The following is a 17,814-nucleotide window of genomic DNA, read 5'->3' on the forward strand; positions in this document are numbered from 1 at the left end:
TCCCCGGCTGTGGCTGAATCAGCAATGCGCGCATTACTGACTCGGGGGCGGTATCGGGATCGGCCTACAACATGTAGTAGGCTTATTCCCGCACTGAGATGTGCGGCCCGCTTACGTGGGTACTCGAATCACATATCCGGATGCGTTTGTACAGTTATAAGCATTGCTTTCATATTCGGACATTGTCTTCAGGTGCCCGTGTAGAGAATATGTTCATGGTTTCATTTACGTCCGGACATGTTCTTTATACCCATGTAGCAATCATGTTAATGTTCACATCTGTGTCCAGATATTTTCTCCAATTACTCATATAGTAAGCATGGTAGTTTTTACATTCATGTCTGGACAATCTCTTCAACTCTCGTTGTGGGAAAAGTATTAATGTCTACATCTGCGTCCGGTGGTTTGCTTCAGCTGCCCACCCAAAAACAGTGTATTGTTTTGAATCTTATCGCGTATCTCATATCTCAAATCTTCGACCTCGAAGAGCTTTTACCTTCGTTGAAGGTGGTAGGTGTCCAACGCTACCGGGAATAGTTCAAAAAAGAAAAAAGGAAGCCCAATACAGCCTATAAGCCCATCATTCGGGGATAGCGCCCAAAAAAGTGCTTGGTTCGCAGCAGGTAGCAACTAAAATCCACTTCCTAAGCCTGCTCCTTGAGTTTGACATCCTCTAGCACGGCGACTCCATCTTTATCGGCGCCCATGTTCCCGCTGATGGCAGCGGTGTCGGCGGAGAGGCGCATGCTGTCGGGCAGGTGCATGATGACCTTGTCGCCGGTGAAGAGTCGATCGATTTCCTCGAGCGAGAGGTTCTTGGTCTCCGGGTAGAAGAAGTAGATGAGGGGCACGAAGAAGGCGTTGAAGATGGCGAAGTAGATGTACGTTTTCCAGCCGATGCTGTTGATGGAGACGGGCACGATCTCGACGACGAGGAAGGTGAAGATCCACTGTGTTACAAACTTGTCAGTAACCTGGGAATACAAACATGTTTTGGGATAAGTATCCTAACGTACGTTGGAAGCGGTGGCCAGCGATGCCGCCTTGGTACGAATGGCAAGCGGCGCGTATTCGGCGGGAAGCAGCCAGGGGATGGCGAGCAGGCCGATGGCGAAGAAGAAGTTGAAGAGGAAAAGCATGATGGCAGCGACGATACCGGCCGATTTGCTGCCATCAGAGACGGTGCCAGCGAGAATGGCCATGCAGCAGGATTGGCCGATGACGGCGAAGAGCATGAGCTTACGGCGGCCGAGGCGATCGAGAACCCAGACAACAGGGAATGTAGAGAGACTGTTACCCGTAGTGTTAGCAACCTGCATCTGAAGTTCTGAGGTCAAGGCTCCGTGGATGCCTTGCAGCATTGGTGCCTTACAAGTACGCGATGCCGTTCGCCCCAGCAACGAGCAACGCCGTATTGTGCGACATGCCAATGCTCGTTTCGAATATGACGGCGGCATAATAAGTGATTAAATTGATTCCGCTGAGTTGCTGCATGAATTGGCCACCGATACCAAGAAGGGTTCTGTAGCGGAAGCGCTGAGGGCCGTCTTTGAGAAGTGCGGTGAAAGTGGTGCCGCCGGCGATCTCCTTCTCCTCATACAGAGTGTGTCGGATGATAGCGATTTCGTTGTTGACGGGTTCCGCGTCCTCGCCAATCTCCTTGGCGTTGGGCTGGAGGCGCCAGAGCACGTTGCGGGCCTGTTCGTCCTGGCCATGGTTGAGCAGCCAACGGGGGGACTCCGGGAGGAAGACGATCATGCCAAGGCAAACGAGGGCGAATAGAATCTGGAAAGCGATGGGGAAGCTGAAAGCATGGTCAGTACTTGGCGGGGTTTGGAGCAAGGGGTAAATTACCGAAACTGAGACTCGTTGTCCACAAAGCTGAAGGCATAGTCGACCCAGTAGGCCAGGGCGACACCGAAAATGTTCAGGATGAACTCGATGGCGAGACCCTTGCCACGGTCGTGGGCCTGCATGAGCTCAGAATGCCAGACAGCTGCATGGAGCATTAGTGGCGGGACTCGAATGCATGGCGGAGAGGGGCTTACGAATGGTTGAAGTGTTCAAACCATTTCCAAGACCAGCAACGATACGGCCGACGATAAGCTGAGCGATGCCATATGAGGAGCACTGGATGACGGCACCGATGGTGAGGACGGTGCAGCCAAGCATGATACACTTGCGACGTCCCAAACGCTCGCCGAAGATGAAGGTAAAGATTGCTCCAAAGAAACATCCGATTTCCTGGCGACCACGTTAGATTGGCCGGCTTTGCAGATTCAGGGGGTGACTAACGTAGATGGCGACGACAGTGCCCTGAAGAGACGAGCTACCTCCCCTTTGTGTATCGATTTCGGGGAAAACCTTGGTAAATGCGGTGCCTGTCAACAGGCCGGACATGACGCCTTGGTCATAACTGTGTCGGGTTGTCAGTATAGCATTGTTTGGTGCGTTTTCGCGAGACAGGCAAATGTTGTGAACATACCCGAAGAGGAGGAAGCCAGCGCCAGAGCAGAGGGTAATGGCCCAATCAAGGGCTTTCCCAGTCAAGACCATGGCGAATGTGGGACGACAGCTGGAATGAAAGGCGAGCGACGACGAGGGATGCAAAGCAAAGGAAATGCGGGGCCCCGGAATGCAGGCTCGGACATGGTGTTGGTGCAGGCTTCGGATTTATATATGCAGCATCAACAGGGCTCGCCTGATTCATTGGCAGGATTGGACGGGCGAGAAAGGTCGATGCGGGCGCTTAGATGAGCCCAGGGTGATTGCGAGCAGGGCTAAGCCGGTTTGCGCCGCCACGGTTGGGGCGACGCTGCCGACGGCACCCTTGCCTGGCACCCGGCTCCACGATGACCAAATGGAGGAGGGACCACGGTGGGATTGGCCGCGAGCCGAGGCGGGCACCGTTCGCAAGCTTTAAATCCGTCGCGCTTCGTTGGGCCGGTAGTGCTGCTGCCCTGCGGCACCTTTGCTCGCCGCGCGCGTCTGGAGATTATTGATGAGCTGCATGGTCCAGAGTCGTGCTGATCGCGGACCGCTGCCTCGGACACCCGTCACCACGGCGCGTGAGTACAGCACGCCGTTGGAGACGAGAGAGTGTTGCCGGATTCTTGGAACTGGTGAGTCGGGCCGGGATGGCACAGGCTGTCCGCATCAGGAGATCTATCCGGGGAAAGCGGTGGGCGCTGTGGAGTCGAAGCGGAGGGATCCCCAGCTGCAGCAGTTTCTGTGACCGAACCCCGGCCTTGGCGTACGTCGCGTCGCGTCCCAACACGCGACGCTGGCGCCCACCGCGCTTTCCCGCAAAAGCCTGAGTGCGGCGTGACTGGCGCGTTCTGGCGCGTGCTGGCGCTTGCATTTGCAGTCCTGGGCGCGAAACACGCCACAGCGCTTGTACACCTCACCTTTGGTCGATCCGTGTTGCCGCATTCGGAAAATAGAGTGGATGGCGCCAAGTATTGCCCCAACCGGTAACTCGACCGCCAACAACAAGTGGCTGGACGTGGGGAAGGCCACCCCGCGCGCGGTAATCAGGCTGATCAGGGATTGGGCGTATGTGGCTTGTTGCGCGGCTTTCCAGCTACGTCTTGGCAAAAGTGCTTGGGTTGACGTCAAGCCTTTGATATGATGATATGAATGTACCATAGAAATCACTACTCCAGCCTCGTATCTATACACTCTCCACTTGCAACAATGCAGCTACAACCGAACCCAAAACGTACAGCACCAAACACACCCGCACACTACAAAAAAGCCCCCTCCGACCTCTTCCTCCTCACCCGCCCTGCACCCAGCTGCTCGCCCCCATCACCAGCCCCAACACCATCATCGCCACCACCACCACCACCCCCATCCCTCCTCCGCCGCTCCCTCTCCCCCTCCCTCTCCCCGGCCTCCCCCTCCCCCGTCGGCGTCAACGACCCACTCGGCGGCAACGGCCAATTCTCATAATCCGGCAGCAGCGGCTCGCTCAACAAAACATCCTCCCTCTCCCTGATCTCCCTCCGCCGCTGCTCCTCCCTCGTCTCCCTAGCCCTCCTACCTCCGCCGGTGGTGGTTGCCCCCTCCCTCTCCCTCCCACCACCCAGACCCGCACCCGCACCCGCACCCGCACCGCCACCAACCCCCGTCCCCGCAGCAGCATGAGCAGCATGCGCAGCAGCAGCATGCGCAGCGACGCACTCCGCCGCCGCCGCATCCCCCGCCGCCTTGACCGCCACCCCCACCGCCGTGCTTCCCGACCCGGACCGCTGCGACGCGTCTGCGTCCCCCTCGCCCAGCCGATCCCCCTCACCCCCGCCCAGCTCCGCCGTCGTCGAACCGCTCACCTCGCAGAGTTTGATTTCGGGCAGCAGTTTGGGGAGAGGGGTGGTCGTGGTCGTGGTCGTGGTCGTGGTGGAGCGCATCTCGACGCCGCCCGACGTGCTGCCGGCGCGGGGGCCGTCGCGGGCGCCTGACGATGCGAGGAGGGAGAGGGGTTTGGATTTCTTCTTGTTCTTTTGCTTTTTTGTTGGGGGGGAGGGCGGCGGTGCCGGGGCGAGGCGCGGGTGGGTGGGGGTGGAGAGGTCGAGGATGGCGAGGGCGTTGGGGGTGGGGTTGGGGGTGGCGGTTGGGGTGGTTGGGGTGGGTTTTTCGGTGTTGATGCTGTTGATGCCGCTGGCGGTTGTCGTCGTCGTGGTGGCGTGGCGTCGCGTCGTGACGGGTATGCTCGTCCCTGCGCGCGTCCAGGTCGTGCTTAGGCCGGGGACGTCCTCGTGCGCGAGGCGGATGAGTTGGGGCGTCGAGGTGGCGAGCCATTCGTAGCGGGCGTAGGTGGTCGGGTCGGCGACGTCGGCGGTGGGGATGGTTGCGGTGGCGGTCGTGGGCTGGGGGGTGTCGGTGCTGGCGTTGTTCGCGGCCGTGGGAGGGGACTCCGGGGAAGAGGGGAGAGAACGGTGGCGGTGGGCGTAGATGAGACGACGACGGGCGATGAAGACGAGGAAATACGGCAGGCACCAGGAGGTGAGGATGACGAGCACGCCCGCGGCGAGGATCAGGAGGAGCGGGAAGAGGGCGAAGGAGGTGTGGGATCGGCTGAGGATTTTCTGTCGTGCGGCAGCTGTTAGTGGGGAAGTCAAAGGGACATAGACAGGGAACACGCACCTGATTCCTACACATGGCTTCCTCCACCGGGCTCGACGGCCTCACCAGCCACGGCAGTAGCACCCCATCCCCAGGCGGCCCCGTCGCCGTCTGCACGAATGCATCCTGCAACGCCGCCATGGTCATCGCATGCCAATGCATCACATCCGCCTGCCACTGCCCGTCCGGCAGCAAGCCCCCCTGCACCCCATCCTGCGACAGCCTGTACCTTCCCGTCAGCAGCTGCGCCCCCAGCCGGCCGACCGCCGTCGACAGGTCCGGCGCCCGCCCCGTCGTCGACGCCACGAACCACTGGAGCCGGTGCACGCCCGCCTCGTCGTCGGTCAGCAGCTTGCTCGTGATGTCGGCGAGCGCGTCGGCCGACGAGGCGAGGGCCGAGCAGCGCCGGTCCGGTGGGAGGCTGGCGCTGCAGTACTGCTCTTGCACCGCGCACGCGAGGGGCGACGCTGCTTCGCTGGAGAAGTACGGGCCTTGGGTTCCCGGCTCGGGCGCTGGGATGGGCGGAGGCGCCGGCGCGTGGAGGAGGCGGTCGCCGCGGTACCAGCTGTCGTTTGTGGGGACCGTGTAGATGATCTGGTTGCCCGAGAGGAAGAAGATGGAGACGTCGGCGTTGGGGATGCGGAGAGGCGGGATGGGCAGGAATTCCGACGCGGCTGGAGAGAGCGTACTGTTGATTGAAAAGGACCGGAAGCCGCTGCAAGTGTGCGAGTCAGTGTCGGCTGAATGCCTAGCCGTCGAGGAAGAGGAAAAACTTACCTCAAAGTGTAGTCTGCCGGGGCGCTTGTCATGTTTGTCTCGATTAAATCGGCAAGGGAATTGTCGTAGTACTCGTAAGTGTAGTCATCGGCCTGAACCCCGCCTGAAACCCTCTCTCCGTAGTAGTACCTCATGTACCTCCTTCCACTCCGCGCCCTGTATGGCTTCTTGTAGTCATCCGTCTTCAGCGGTGCACACTGAACTCTCCGACGGTATTGGAACGTTTCTTCAGGGGGCGAGTTCAGTCCAAAATCCTGATTGCTATCAAGAAGACCGGTATCCAGAGCCAGGTTTGCCGAGTCTCTCTGGCAGATGTTGTCGGCAAATGCGCAGCTTGCATCAGTTTGGGCTGTACCGCTCAAGTTTTTCTTGACAAATTGCGAGCAATCGACTACAGTAGAAGCATTCGGCTGGTAGCACTGCTGCGCGTACTGGGCGTACGAGAGTGCATTTTGTCGCAAGTACGGCTCAAATGTCTGTGCGGCCAAAGTATCCGGATTGTCCAGCTGGGCACTCGTGTACCCGCAATCTGGGCTGGATATCAGAACTTCATTCCCCGACGAAGTCGATACCATAGACGAGAAAATGCTGGCAATGGCGAAGGCACATGCGCAGAGGGCAGCGCAGAAGACCATGGGTAGAGTGCGGCAAAACGACAGCTTCGAGTTCCGCCGCCAGGCCCATCCGGTGTGGAGTAAGCTCGTGAGTCCGTGCCAGGGACTACCTGAATTTCGGAGAAGTGCCTGCCGTTGGTGATAGAGACCATCCTGGGCGGTATTGCTTGAGTAGACCTGATGGGATACGAAGCAGCATATCCTCCAGAAGCTGGTGCCGGCCCAGGCGATGAACAGTGCCAGGGCTGCGATCAGAAGACCTCCGCTCTGACGGTCAAGCGTGAGGGTTGCTCCAAGGATGGGTCCATGAGACCAGTTGATCCAGGTTCCTATATGGACGCCGGAGCTCGAACTGTCTCTCGTTGGTGAGACATCGTTCATGATGACCTGGAATCTCGAGCTGCGATGTTTGCCTGGGTGCTGAGCTGCGAGGTATTCTAGACGATCATTGTGCACACGGGGCGAAGGGTATGGTGTGCCCCCAGGACAGGCCTGTTTAAACTTGCGAGGGGGCGTTGCAATTTCCCCGCTTGGTCGGATTCCATCGGTAAGGCTGGAAGGGCGCCGCGAGATACCGTGGATTGTGTAATCTAAGATCGACCTTTGGCCTCCAATCGCGAGTTTTTTTCCTTCTTGAAGAATTTGGGACGTGGTGGTAATCACATCCCTTGATACACTATCTATGATAGGCTCACTGTTGTCTTGCAGAGTGAAACAGACGAGGACGAGCAAAACCAAAAGCCTTGCGCAATGGGAGAAGACTGTTGGAATGGTGTAACTCCGTCCCAAAGGGGACGGAGAAAAGGTGGGTGGTGGTGTAGGAGGAGGACAACTGTAGCGCAGCAATAATGGTGAATAAACATCTGAGACAGCTTGGCTGCAGGAATGATATCACGATCTTGAAACATGTGTTTGGTAGAGTCGTACAGGGCATGTGGCGCGAAGATGGGGGCGAGCTTGCCAGGAAGTGTTGAGGAGGTGGGGACGTGGGTGCGCAGCTACGAAGCAAGGAGAAAATGGAACACAGCAAAGGGCCGAAACGTAATATTCCGGAGAGAAGCGCGCGTCCGACTCTTCCGGGTCAGCGAATCAACTTGGGTTCTGCCGAAGAAATGCTTCAGGTGCCTGTTGTTGATAAAAACATCATTCTGGGGGAAATGCCACTAAATACGTGAGAGTTCCCGAAACACTGGGAAAGACTATACGAGGCACGGCTGGACTAAACAAACCCATTCTTTCTCCATGATTCTTTTCGGTAGACAGAGGCACAAAGCTGGAGATATCGTCAAGCCTGGACACTGCGTGATCGTGAATATCAAGCCGCCGTAGCTGCTCTGCATCGTACAGTTGAAACAAGACATAAGAGCGGTCAATTACCATAGCAGGATGCGCACATCAATCGGCCCCTTCCTGGCACTCTTTGTCAGTCCATTGGAAGACCATCAAAGATAACAACAGTGGCAGCTCGGTGACAGTCTTCCTTAACAATGAAAAATTATCCACTATGCTACAGAATTACTTCTTCGACATTGCTTCTGTTTTAACAAGACCGCCGAATGATTTACTCCTTTCCCCATTAAGAAGACAAACAACCATGACTCTACCTCCGGAGCTAAAGAACACTCAAGTTTCATACATGAGAGTCTTGGTCCCACTCGTTCGCCGGCTACCTGCGATTCATTTATTCATTCCGTCAGAGCTTGCCACCCACCTCTCGGCCCGAAAGCTTGAGTGTCATGGAAGCCCGCCGCCAAGTCCGCCGAGCCGCCCTTCCACAGCACCGCCCCGCCCCCACCAAAAGAAGTTGCCGTAGCCCCTTTCTGACAACGCATCAACAACACTCCAACACGAGGCGGGGGAAAGTCACTGCCACCCCACAGAATTGCCAATCGGAGTCAACCTTGGCCGGTCGACTACTTGGCCCGCCTGGTCTTCCACCAGTACAAGCCAATCTATCTAACCCATGTATCATCCTGATTGGCAAGGCTTTTACAGTAAAATAGGGTACTCTAGAGCGCCAAAAAGGGCTATAAGCAAAAAGGAAGCGCTTACCTAGGATCGAACTGGGAAGGAACATTGGCCTAATTGACAAGCAAAAAGATATGGAGACGGGGTAAAAGAAAAAGCACCAACCCGGGATTGAACCGGGGACCTCGGGATAATAGCGATCTTGACTGCAATCCTGCGCTCTGCCGCTGAGCTATTGATGCTATGTTGTAAGACACGTTGAATGTTAAGCTTATATACACCAAAAACCATACACGCATGCACCAGGTCGAGGTACACATCTAAGCGAATACATTCGTCTCAAAGTTAGTATGGTAATTAATAGTCAGTATGGGTTGGTGCCTTTCTCTCACTTCGGCATCTCCTTTCGGATCTAGAATGGTTGTCGCTTGCGCCCGCTGGTGTGGATGTGAGGCTGTTGCAAACGTGCCCGAGTCGATATTCGATCGTAATCAAGGTGGAGTGAACGCTGATGTTGCGTATACCATTTCCAGGCAAGCGAGGGCTGGAAGGTGCGTAAAGAAATGAATGAGGCTGCATCTCATAGTCCTGGGATAGTGGACCTTGGAGACCGTTGTAATCAAAGCTGGATCTTTCCTGAACTTGATCACAAGTCTCGAGTCAGCATAGTGCTTATAAGATTGATAAGCTAATTATCAAGTATCCGTTACCAACCAGATTCTTGAAACAGATGCAGCTGATATCATGATACCGTTGTACAACAGCGGTGAGACCGTGTATGCGCGTATGATCCCGCTAAAACCGAATCCAGTGTCAAGCTGCGAAATGTGTACCAAACTTGTCTCCAAGACACCTGGGCCAGGCCCCATGCTATTTCTTCTGCCGGAGAGCCTCGGGTTTCGGCCTTGACGCTTTTGTGATTCGTTCAGAGTGCTTACTGCGGTGAGTATTCGGGGCCGAGGAAGAGCGAGTCACACTAGTAACGATGGATGTCGCGAAATCATAGATCAAAGGTAAATGTTTTCTCTGCCAGAGGAAAATAGAGACATTGAATGGCCAAAATACTACCAAGTTGAATGGAATTAACGGATAATAAACCCACTTCGTTACTGCGCCGACCGTTGAACACCATGCTATGCCAGTGAAAAGGGGTGAAAGAAGTAGTAATGATCTTGCAAAACAACGTAGTACTCTCGCGAAAGTGGTATACTTGCAAAGAACACCAATCTTGAGGAAGAGACAGACCATTTTTTGATGGCGCATAAGTGGGGCAATAAGAAGGGTGTCGTCAAATGAAAAACCGTAAAAACCGAGACTCCAGATATCGAAAACTCGCAGCCGACGACGAGTGCTGGCAAGGGATCAGCCACAAGCCGATGCGGCACAAGGGCTGTCCAGAAACCGGGTGCGGATCGGGAAAGCGAAACGTTTAAACCATCTCGACATAATTGCTTCAGAAACGTCAGACATGAGCATTCTTCCAAAAACCAACAACAACACTCACCTGGGGAAAATGCCCTCCCTGCCACCGACTCTACCAGTCCACCAGTCGGTCTCGTTTTCAGTCCGCTTCAGGATGGTAATGACTTCGCCCTTCTTGAAGCCCAAATCACCCGGTTGATCAGCCTCGAATGTGAACTTCGCGATAGCCTGGTTGGCAGCAAGCGACGCCCTCTTTGCGGCACCAAATTGCGGCTTCGGCGCGGTCGGCCTCGAAGGCTTCGGCTTGTCGCTGAACGAGTAACTGTCACTGCCAGTAAAACCCATCGAACGTCTATGGATGTTGTCGAATGTCTCGGTTGGATTGGCGCGTGTGGAAACTGAGCGATTGAGCCCGTTGCTGTTGCCTTGGGCAGGGGTCCTATCGTAGATGTCATCGGCCCAGGTACTGGACCGAGAGGGGCGATTGAAGCCGCCGGTCCCGGAAGCACCGGTGCGGTCGCTTCGGACACCCTCGCCCATTGCAGAGCCACGGCGACCCTGCCAAACAACATCCTCATGCGAGTCGTCGTAGACGGGCATATCGTTGTACATGGCGTCGTTGGCATAAGGGGTGTTGGCGGCACCGGAGAAGACGCGCGAGTTCAAGACGCGCATGAGCGGATCCGCAGCAGGCGGGACGGGCATATTACCCTCGAGCAGCATCCGCGCAGGGACGCGCCTACCGTACAGCTTCTCGTTGGCATCGCGACGCTCAATGAGAACACTGCCCTCCAAACTGACACCAGCAAAGAGACCCTTGGTCTTGGAGTAGGCAAACACGCCCGCAACGCTCTTCAAGCTGGCCGCGCCGGCGGCTTCGGCGTTGCGACCAACCGGACCGGCTGCGATGGAGACGTTGCCGCCCAGCGTCAGCGACCCGGCCTGGGCGAAGGTCTTGACAGCGGCGGCATCGTTGAGGATGAAGACGAAGTCGGTGAGCTCGAAGCCGATCTGACCGCCGAAGCCGCCTCCAACGGTGCCAATAGCAGAAGGCGCCGACCAACCGCCGTCCGGCAGGCGGGCGACGACGATGCCAGAGCCGAACCGACCAGATCCCAGGAAGCCGGCCTTGAAGACGGTCAAGATAGCGAGACCCTGCACGCGAAAACCACGTCAGCCCATTGTTTTGTTTCGGCGGGGCCAGCGGAAGTGGAGGCGAAACACGAGAAGCGATACGGCGCTCGAAGGGCGACGACGTACTTTAGCATTGGCGAGCACCTGCGGCGGGATGACCTTGTCTGGCCCAAAGGCTTGTCGCGGGTCGACGAAGGACGCGAGGATTTTGCCCGTCTTCTTGATTTCGCCTTGGGAAGTCGCGCATTTCAGTCAGCAACGTCATTGATCGCCAGGCAGGCGTGCCAAGGCTGCGGCTGAGGGAGGGGTACTCACTGCCGACGGACGAAGGCAAAGGGTTGTGGATTCCAAGAGGCATGGTGGCGGGGGTGCAGGGCGACTGCGGGTATCACTGAGGGAGAAGAGAGGGAGTTGGAGGGTGGAGGAGTTGTGGAGATGTGCGGCTGGGCAGCTGGGAGAGCGCACGCGGTGCCAGGCGCAGCAGTCATCAGCAGCGCCAAAAAGCCGCGATTCCGGCTGCGCGCGGAGCGGCTTGGGCTGCCGATAGAGCCATGGCGCCGCGCCAAAGACCCATCACCATCGCCTACCAACAAACCCGTTGTCAGCCCCGTCAACCACAGGAAGACGCGCTTTATTTTTTTTCCTCACGACGCGTCAACAGCCATGGCGGCGCGCGTGGAGAGACGTGCGACTTTATCCGCCGACAGGCCTGCGTAGGTGGCGCGCTGACTTCGCTAGCTGACGCGACTGAGCTGAGGGCCTGATGAGGCGCGGCACCCGAGCCCAACCCAGCTCTCCGAATTGACCTCATCGCCAGCACGATTAATGCGGGGGCCTCAGGCATCGAACCGCGTCCGCACGCGTTGTAGCACGGCCAGCAGTTCGCGGCCACGACTCGCGGCCTTGAGGCTGGCTGCCCCACCACCGCTGTGCGGGGAACCACACGGCACAACTGCCGGCAACCGGGGCTCCCCTACGCCTGATTCCGACCTCCTCCCCATTGCCGATATGTGCAGTTATAAGACTCCACTCGCCGCTTGCAGAGATGATTTCGCTTCTGACGCGTGCGAGTGGACGAGCCTGTACAGTGCGGATCTCAAGCTCGCCTACCAGTAACATCGTAATATCCGTAACATCGCCAATCGCCAACCATCAAGTCCACCCAGTCACTTCAGAATAAAACTCCCCACCTTTTCTCTCGCGTCACATCACTGGCCACTCCAATCTTGTCTGATCACCACCAAACACCATGTCCAACCCCGTCGCCGTCATCACGGGCGCCTCCTCCGGCATCGGCCTGGCCCTGACGCAGCACCTGCTCTCCAAATCCTGGGACGTCGTGCTCCTCGACCTCAACCCGCCGCCCGCCAGCGCCTCGCTGCCCGCGGACCGGCACCTCTTCCTCCGCACCGACGTCTCGTCCTGGCCCAGCCAGGCCGCCGCCTTCGCCCGCGCCCACAGCTGGCGCCAGCGCCTCGACCTCGCCGCCCTCAACGCCGGCATCGACGACCGCGACAGCATCTTCCCCGCCCTCCCCGCATCCATCACCCCCGCCTCCCCTCCCCCCACCGAACCCGACACCACCACCTTCGCCGTCAACCTCCTCGGCGTCTACGCCGGCATCAAGCTCTTCGCCCACTACGCCTCCATCCCTCTACAACCCCCAGCCACCTCCGCCGCCTCCCCCCCGCGCCCCCGCCCCCGCCCCACCATCATCGTCACCTCCTCCGCCGCCGGCCTGTACCCCCTCCCCGCCGTCCCGCAGTACGCCGCGACCAAGCACGCCCTCATCGGGCTCGTCCGCTCGCTCGCCCCCTCGGCCGCCGCGCGCGGCTTCGCCGTCAACGCCGTCTGCCCGGACATGGTCCCCAGCAACCTCGCGCCGCCGGGCCTCATGGAGGCGTACCCGGCCGCCGGCAAGACGTCCATGGCGACGATGATGCGGGCGTTCGACGAGCTGCTGCCACGGGCGGCGTTCGGCGACGACGCTGAAGACGACAGCACGCGGAACGGGATGGTGGTCGAGGCGAGTGTGGGCGAGGTCGTTTATCGGGAGGCGCCGGCGCCGAATGCGAAGGCGGTGGGGCCCGAGGTGGCGGCGCTGTGGGATCGCGTGTATCGGGAGAGGAACATTCGGTTTGCGAGGGAGGCGGAGGAGAGGGCGAGGAGGAGGACGGCGGGGGCGGGGGCGGGGGCGGACGAGGGGCGGGGCGGAGGTGGAGGCGGAGGCGGAAGTGGCAGTGGCGGTGGCGGTAGGGAGAGCAAGTTGTAAGTAAGTGAGGCTTTTGTGTGGCGGGGGGAAGTTCCGAGTTCGGGAGGGGTTGTGACCGGTGAGGACGTGTTGGAAGATGGCAAGGATTACGACAACGGTGGCGAGGGCGGGCAGCGGAAAGTGAAAGGGCGGGCAACGCCGGGGCGAGTGGCGGGCACGTGGGACTTGCCAAGGGAGAGGGACACAGGGAAACGGCCGAGAGCCCCGGAAAGAAAAAAAAAGTGAACTGGGGGGGTGGCGGGAACGCCTGGCCAGTGCATTGGGGGGGAACGAGGAGCAAAGCTCAGGCACCCGCCGCTATGGGCGGCGGGAAAGCGGAAGCGGGAACGGAAGGGACAAGAGACCCAAGACGCACGGGGCAAGATCGTGAAGTGGGGACCAAGGTTCATCCCGCAGCGCCACGGGGGGGCCGGACGGGCGGTCTTGCCCTCGGGGATGGGCCAGGCCGCTTCTTGGACCCACCCCCATCTCAGAGATACCTACCCTTTCCCGCGATAACGTTACGGTCGACCTGGACGATCATCTGCCCGCCTCATTTTTAACCCCGGGGCCTCTCGGAGGTTACTTTGACGATTCAGCCAATCAATGTACGAACGAGCTCTATGTAGAAACGCCATACAACTTTGCCAGTTACTGGCACGAGCTTCATCACACAAGACCTCAAATTCGACGTCCTTCTTAGAGCCAAGGGGGCATTCTGGCCGCAAAGTGAAGGGAGGCAACCAAACAACATACCGCCCATCGTGACTTTGAGATAACGCGCCAGTCATCCAACGTACTTTCAGCAGTGACAACTGAATGGTAAAGGACGATGACGACATCATGGTGGCGAAAGTCACTTCACCAAAGCAGAGTCGAGACAGATATTCAGAGAACCCCGAAACAACTTTTGATTTCACATCCCATCGAACGCTAATTAGGGTGGGCGCCAATGTCCCAAGCAGTGAAGAAAGACTACGCCTGTCAAACCTTGATGAGGAAATCCGACTTCTAGCCCAAGTCTAAACCGAACAATCGACCGAGTTAAGATTTCCTTTCCAGGAGCAAAAGAAATAACGCCATCGCTTGTGAATAAGCACAAGTGCTTCCCCCACCATGTATATCAATGTCTCATCTATACCGTGCACCTCGAAAACCCGAAATTGCAAGTAGGAAACCCAGGATGAACACGTATCAGAGCAGTTCCCAAGACCTCAGGCAACGACATTGCAAACAAAAAGAACCTCAAACTGCGCAAATGTTTTCATCGCGACCAAATTCAACACAACGGGGTATAAAGCAACAGTGGAAGGCATGTCGTGTACACAAACCAATCGCACTAGCGCTTACCACAGGGTGTAGCCACCGTCGATGATGCAGTTGGAGCCGGTCATGAAAGCAGAGGCGGGCGAAGAGAGGTAGACGGCCAAGTTGTTGAGGTCGTCAACGGCACCGAGGCGCTTCTGGGGAGTGTTCTCGATCCAGATCTTCTTCTGGGCGTCGAGGGCGGGGACGCGGTTGAGGGCAGTGTCCATGTAGCCAGGGGAGATGGAGTTGACACGAATGCCGTGGCGGGCCCACTCGGTGGCGAGCGACTTGGTGAGCTGGACGACACCGGCCTTGGAAGCGTTGTAGCAAGACTGCTCCTGGGGGTAGTTGACGATCGAGCCAGACATGGAGGCGACCATGACGATGCTGCCGCCGTTCTTGGAGGCGATCATGTGCTTGCCAACGGCCTGGGCAACGAGGAAGGCACCGGTCAAGTTGATATCGACGAGGCGGCGGAACATCTCAGTGTCGTAGGTCTCAGCCTTGATGTTCGAGTCGGCGATACCAGCAGAGTTCAGGAGAACATCGATCTGGCCGTAGTGGTCGACGATGTCGTTGACGGCCTGAGAGATGGCGCCGCCGTCACGGACATCGACCTGGTAGAAACGGGCATCAACACCAGTCTGCTCGGAGAGCTCGCGGGCAGCCTCCTCGCCGATCTTCTGCTGGACATCCATAATGGCAATGCCGCGGACGCCGACCTCAGCCAGAGCCTGGGCCATGTTGAAACCGAGACCACGACCACCGCTGGGAAAATGTTAGTACCGTGTCAATTGGATCGAATCGCGAGGACGGCTTACCCAGTGACGACGGCGACCTTGCCGGGGAGAGTGAACTTGGACATGGTGGAGTTGAGCTGGTCGAAGACGCTCTTGGCGAGAGGGACCGCGGGCTTCTTGTCGTCGGCGCCAGGGGGAGCGACGGGACCTGAAGTCTCCTGAACGGGAAGTTCAACCTCTTGCCTCACACCATCCTTGTAGGTAACGGTAAGAACCTTGCCAGCCTTGATCTCCTCAGCGTTCTGCTGGGACTGAACCGTCTTGAAAGTGCGGACGCTCTGGGTGGCGGGAGCGACGACGCGCTTGGAAGCGACGCGGGAGGCGTTGAGGATCTGGCGGGAAAGCATATTGAAAGGGTGTATGGATAGTCTAGGTGGAAGCGGTCGTAGGAGGTTGTAGGAAGAATTGGTTGTAGGTTGTTGAAGAGGCGAGGTTGGAGAGTAGCGGAACTGTTTAAAAAGGATCCAGGTGAGCTGACTGTTGCCAAGCGGGAAGGCGTGGGCCGGGACAAGGTCGCAAGATGCAGAGGGAGGCTCGAACGGCGGGTGGTCAAGGGGGAATTGGCAGGAGCGAGGTGTACCTTTGGCAACAGCTATGCGACCGTGAAAACGCAGAGAAGGACGGCACGCGAATGACGGAAGCTGATGGAGGATGTACGGTGACGGGCAAGTCGGACGGCGGCGAGGAGTCCCTTTTATTTGCAGCTGGGAGGCTGATTATTCAGTGGCAGGCTGGCGCAAGCCGTCACCATGTCACTGTCGGTGTTACGGCTGGCGGCTTCGCACACCATCCGCCCAAGCTCCCTGGGGTCCACTGTTTCTACTTTTGCGAGCGTCTGTGCTCCTGCAGGGTAGGGCGATCCGTGCAAAGAAGCGCCGGCGCATGCCAGATTGGAGCGGTGCTAAAGCAGATCCGCTGTGGCCAAGAGCGAGCGGCGAGACGCGCTACCGCATGGAAGCTTCAGAATCTTCTCCCGCGCCCGCTAGGCCTCCTAGCCCACGGCGCCCAGCACACGAGCTGACGGGGACAGCGCGGCTGCTGATGCGCTCTCGCCCGCCGCTGCTCGCCCGTGGCCCCTCGGCCTGCGGCGGATGCGAACGAACTGCGAGCACCCATCTTTCTAGCGTCATCTCCCCCACAGTCCCACCACGCAGGTCCACCGCCGCCGCGCTGCCCTACGACACAGCATCATCTGCAGCTGCAGCCCGCACGGCGCCTGGCTAGCGGGCCCTGGCAGCACCCACGCAGCCCGCAGCCCGCAGGCCCGGCCGGCAGCGGCCCCCTCGTGCGTATCTTATCCCCGTGGCCGCCGCACGCCGCACGCCGCCTCACCCACGCCACCAGCTCACCGACTCGTGCCGTCTCCTGCTCCTGGCCGGGATGGCGGGCGCGCGGGCGCGCGGGCGGGTTGTTATCAGGGCGCGGCGCACCGGCTTGCATATCCGCTGCAAGTCTTGAACGGCCGACGCTGGGGGGTGCAGAATGTCGGTCGGCAGGCTGGAGCCAGGTCTGTCCCAGGAGCTGTGGGAGACCCCACCAGGGCCCTGGTGCATCCTTCGCGGTGGGCGCGCCGGTCAGCGCGCCGCCAGGGTGACCGGCCAGCCACGCCGCGTGGGAAGCTTGCCGGGCGCGCGGCCGTTGGCGGCGGAACCTTGGGGCTCGACGCTGGCACGCTGTGACGCTGGCTCCTCAGTGGTGGCGTCGCGGCTGCGCACAGATAAGCAAAGTGGGCGACAGCAAGCGAGCGTCACCGCGGCCGCCCCTTCGCGCCGATCATCCAGGGCCCAGCACAACGCTTCTTCCAACCTTCGACCGGCGCGCTGACAGCTCCCCAAAACTTCCCTGCGCCCGCTCCATAAAAACCCATCTGCCAGCGGCATGGGCGGCCACTAGCTACTCAGGCGCCCGCGAATCCGCCGCAGCCACCCCTCCGCCAGCGCTGTGAAGGTGAAATTTTTCTCTCGCCGACTGCGCATGCAGTGGGCCCCGGTTTGGGACGCCAAATTTCCCTGTTCGAGAGATGCAAGCAGCGCCGCCGCCCAAGACGCGAGCCCGGCTTCTTGCTGCCTCACTGTGTCACTCGCCCCGATATCGCCATCTGTGCTCCCGCGAGCCAGGTCGATGTCTGGCACGTGGGCGCAGACCGAGAAATTATGACCTGGCCACCGTATTGACACGAGACTTTTGGCGACGCCATGATGCCAAATTCATGCCAGACGTCCGGCGGAGAGTCCCTTGCGCCTGTGTTCTGCGCGTCTGGGAGGCAATCTCCAGCCGCCGCTAGACGCCGCCACCAGAGACCGGCAGTGCCAGCACGGCGAGGCCGCGGCTGTCGACCGTGTAGAGCTCTCTCCCATCCTCGCAGCCATTCCGGCTGCGGCCAGGGGCTGCAGGAATCCTTCCGCGGGCTGTACGT

The 17,814-nt window shown here is 58.9% G+C and overlaps 5 protein-coding genes across 5 annotated transcripts; 1 reads left to right on the forward strand and 4 right to left on the reverse strand.

Annotated features, from left to right (window-relative positions):
- Positions 1-644: 644 nt before the first annotated feature.
- On the reverse strand, positions 645-2,556 carry BKCO1_1000082 (sugar transporter; the record flags this gene model as incomplete). Its single annotated transcript, XM_020269440.1, has 7 exons — positions 645-950; positions 1,017-1,290; positions 1,373-1,804; positions 1,855-1,996; positions 2,049-2,244; positions 2,296-2,416; positions 2,486-2,556. 7 exons carry the CDS (start codon positions 2,554-2,556, stop codon positions 645-647), a joined length of 1,542 nt encoding a protein of 513 aa, XP_020132888.1.
- A 1,190-nt stretch (positions 2,557-3,746) lies between these two features.
- On the reverse strand, positions 3,747-6,896 carry BKCO1_1000083 (cytochrome p450 protein; the record flags this gene model as incomplete). Its single annotated transcript, XM_020269441.1, has 3 exons — positions 3,747-5,087; positions 5,146-5,839; positions 5,902-6,896. The coding sequence occupies 3 exons, from the start codon at positions 6,894-6,896 to the stop codon at positions 3,747-3,749; spliced, it is 3,030 nt and encodes a 1,009-aa protein (XP_020132889.1).
- A 3,016-nt stretch (positions 6,897-9,912) lies between these two features.
- Positions 9,913-11,397, reverse strand: BKCO1_1000084 (sh3 domain-containing protein; the record flags this gene model as incomplete). Its single annotated transcript, XM_020269442.1, has 4 exons — positions 9,913-9,934; positions 9,988-11,060; positions 11,166-11,269; positions 11,355-11,397. 4 exons carry the CDS (start codon positions 11,395-11,397, stop codon positions 9,913-9,915), a joined length of 1,242 nt encoding a protein of 413 aa, XP_020132894.1.
- Positions 11,398-12,288: 891 nt separating this feature from the next.
- BKCO1_1000085 (15-hydroxyprostaglandin dehydrogenase) lies at positions 12,289-13,311 on the forward strand (the record flags this gene model as incomplete). The annotated part of the gene is made up of 1 exon (XM_020269443.1): positions 12,289-13,311. The coding sequence occupies one exon, from the start codon at positions 12,289-12,291 to the stop codon at positions 13,309-13,311; it is 1,023 nt and encodes a 340-aa protein (XP_020132895.1).
- Positions 13,312-14,636: 1,325 nt separating this feature from the next.
- Positions 14,637-15,745, reverse strand: BKCO1_1000086 (nad-binding protein; the record flags this gene model as incomplete). Its single annotated transcript, XM_020269444.1, has 2 exons — positions 14,637-15,366; positions 15,420-15,745. 2 exons carry the CDS (start codon positions 15,743-15,745, stop codon positions 14,637-14,639), a joined length of 1,056 nt encoding a protein of 351 aa, XP_020132892.1.
- Between the last annotated feature and the right edge of the window lie 2,069 nt (positions 15,746-17,814).

This window comes from Diplodia corticola (genome assembly GCF_001883845.1).
Source record: "Diplodia corticola strain CBS 112549 chromosome Unknown scaffold10, whole genome shotgun sequence".
Classification (NCBI taxonomy): domain Eukaryota; kingdom Fungi; phylum Ascomycota; class Dothideomycetes; order Botryosphaeriales; family Botryosphaeriaceae; genus Diplodia; species Diplodia corticola.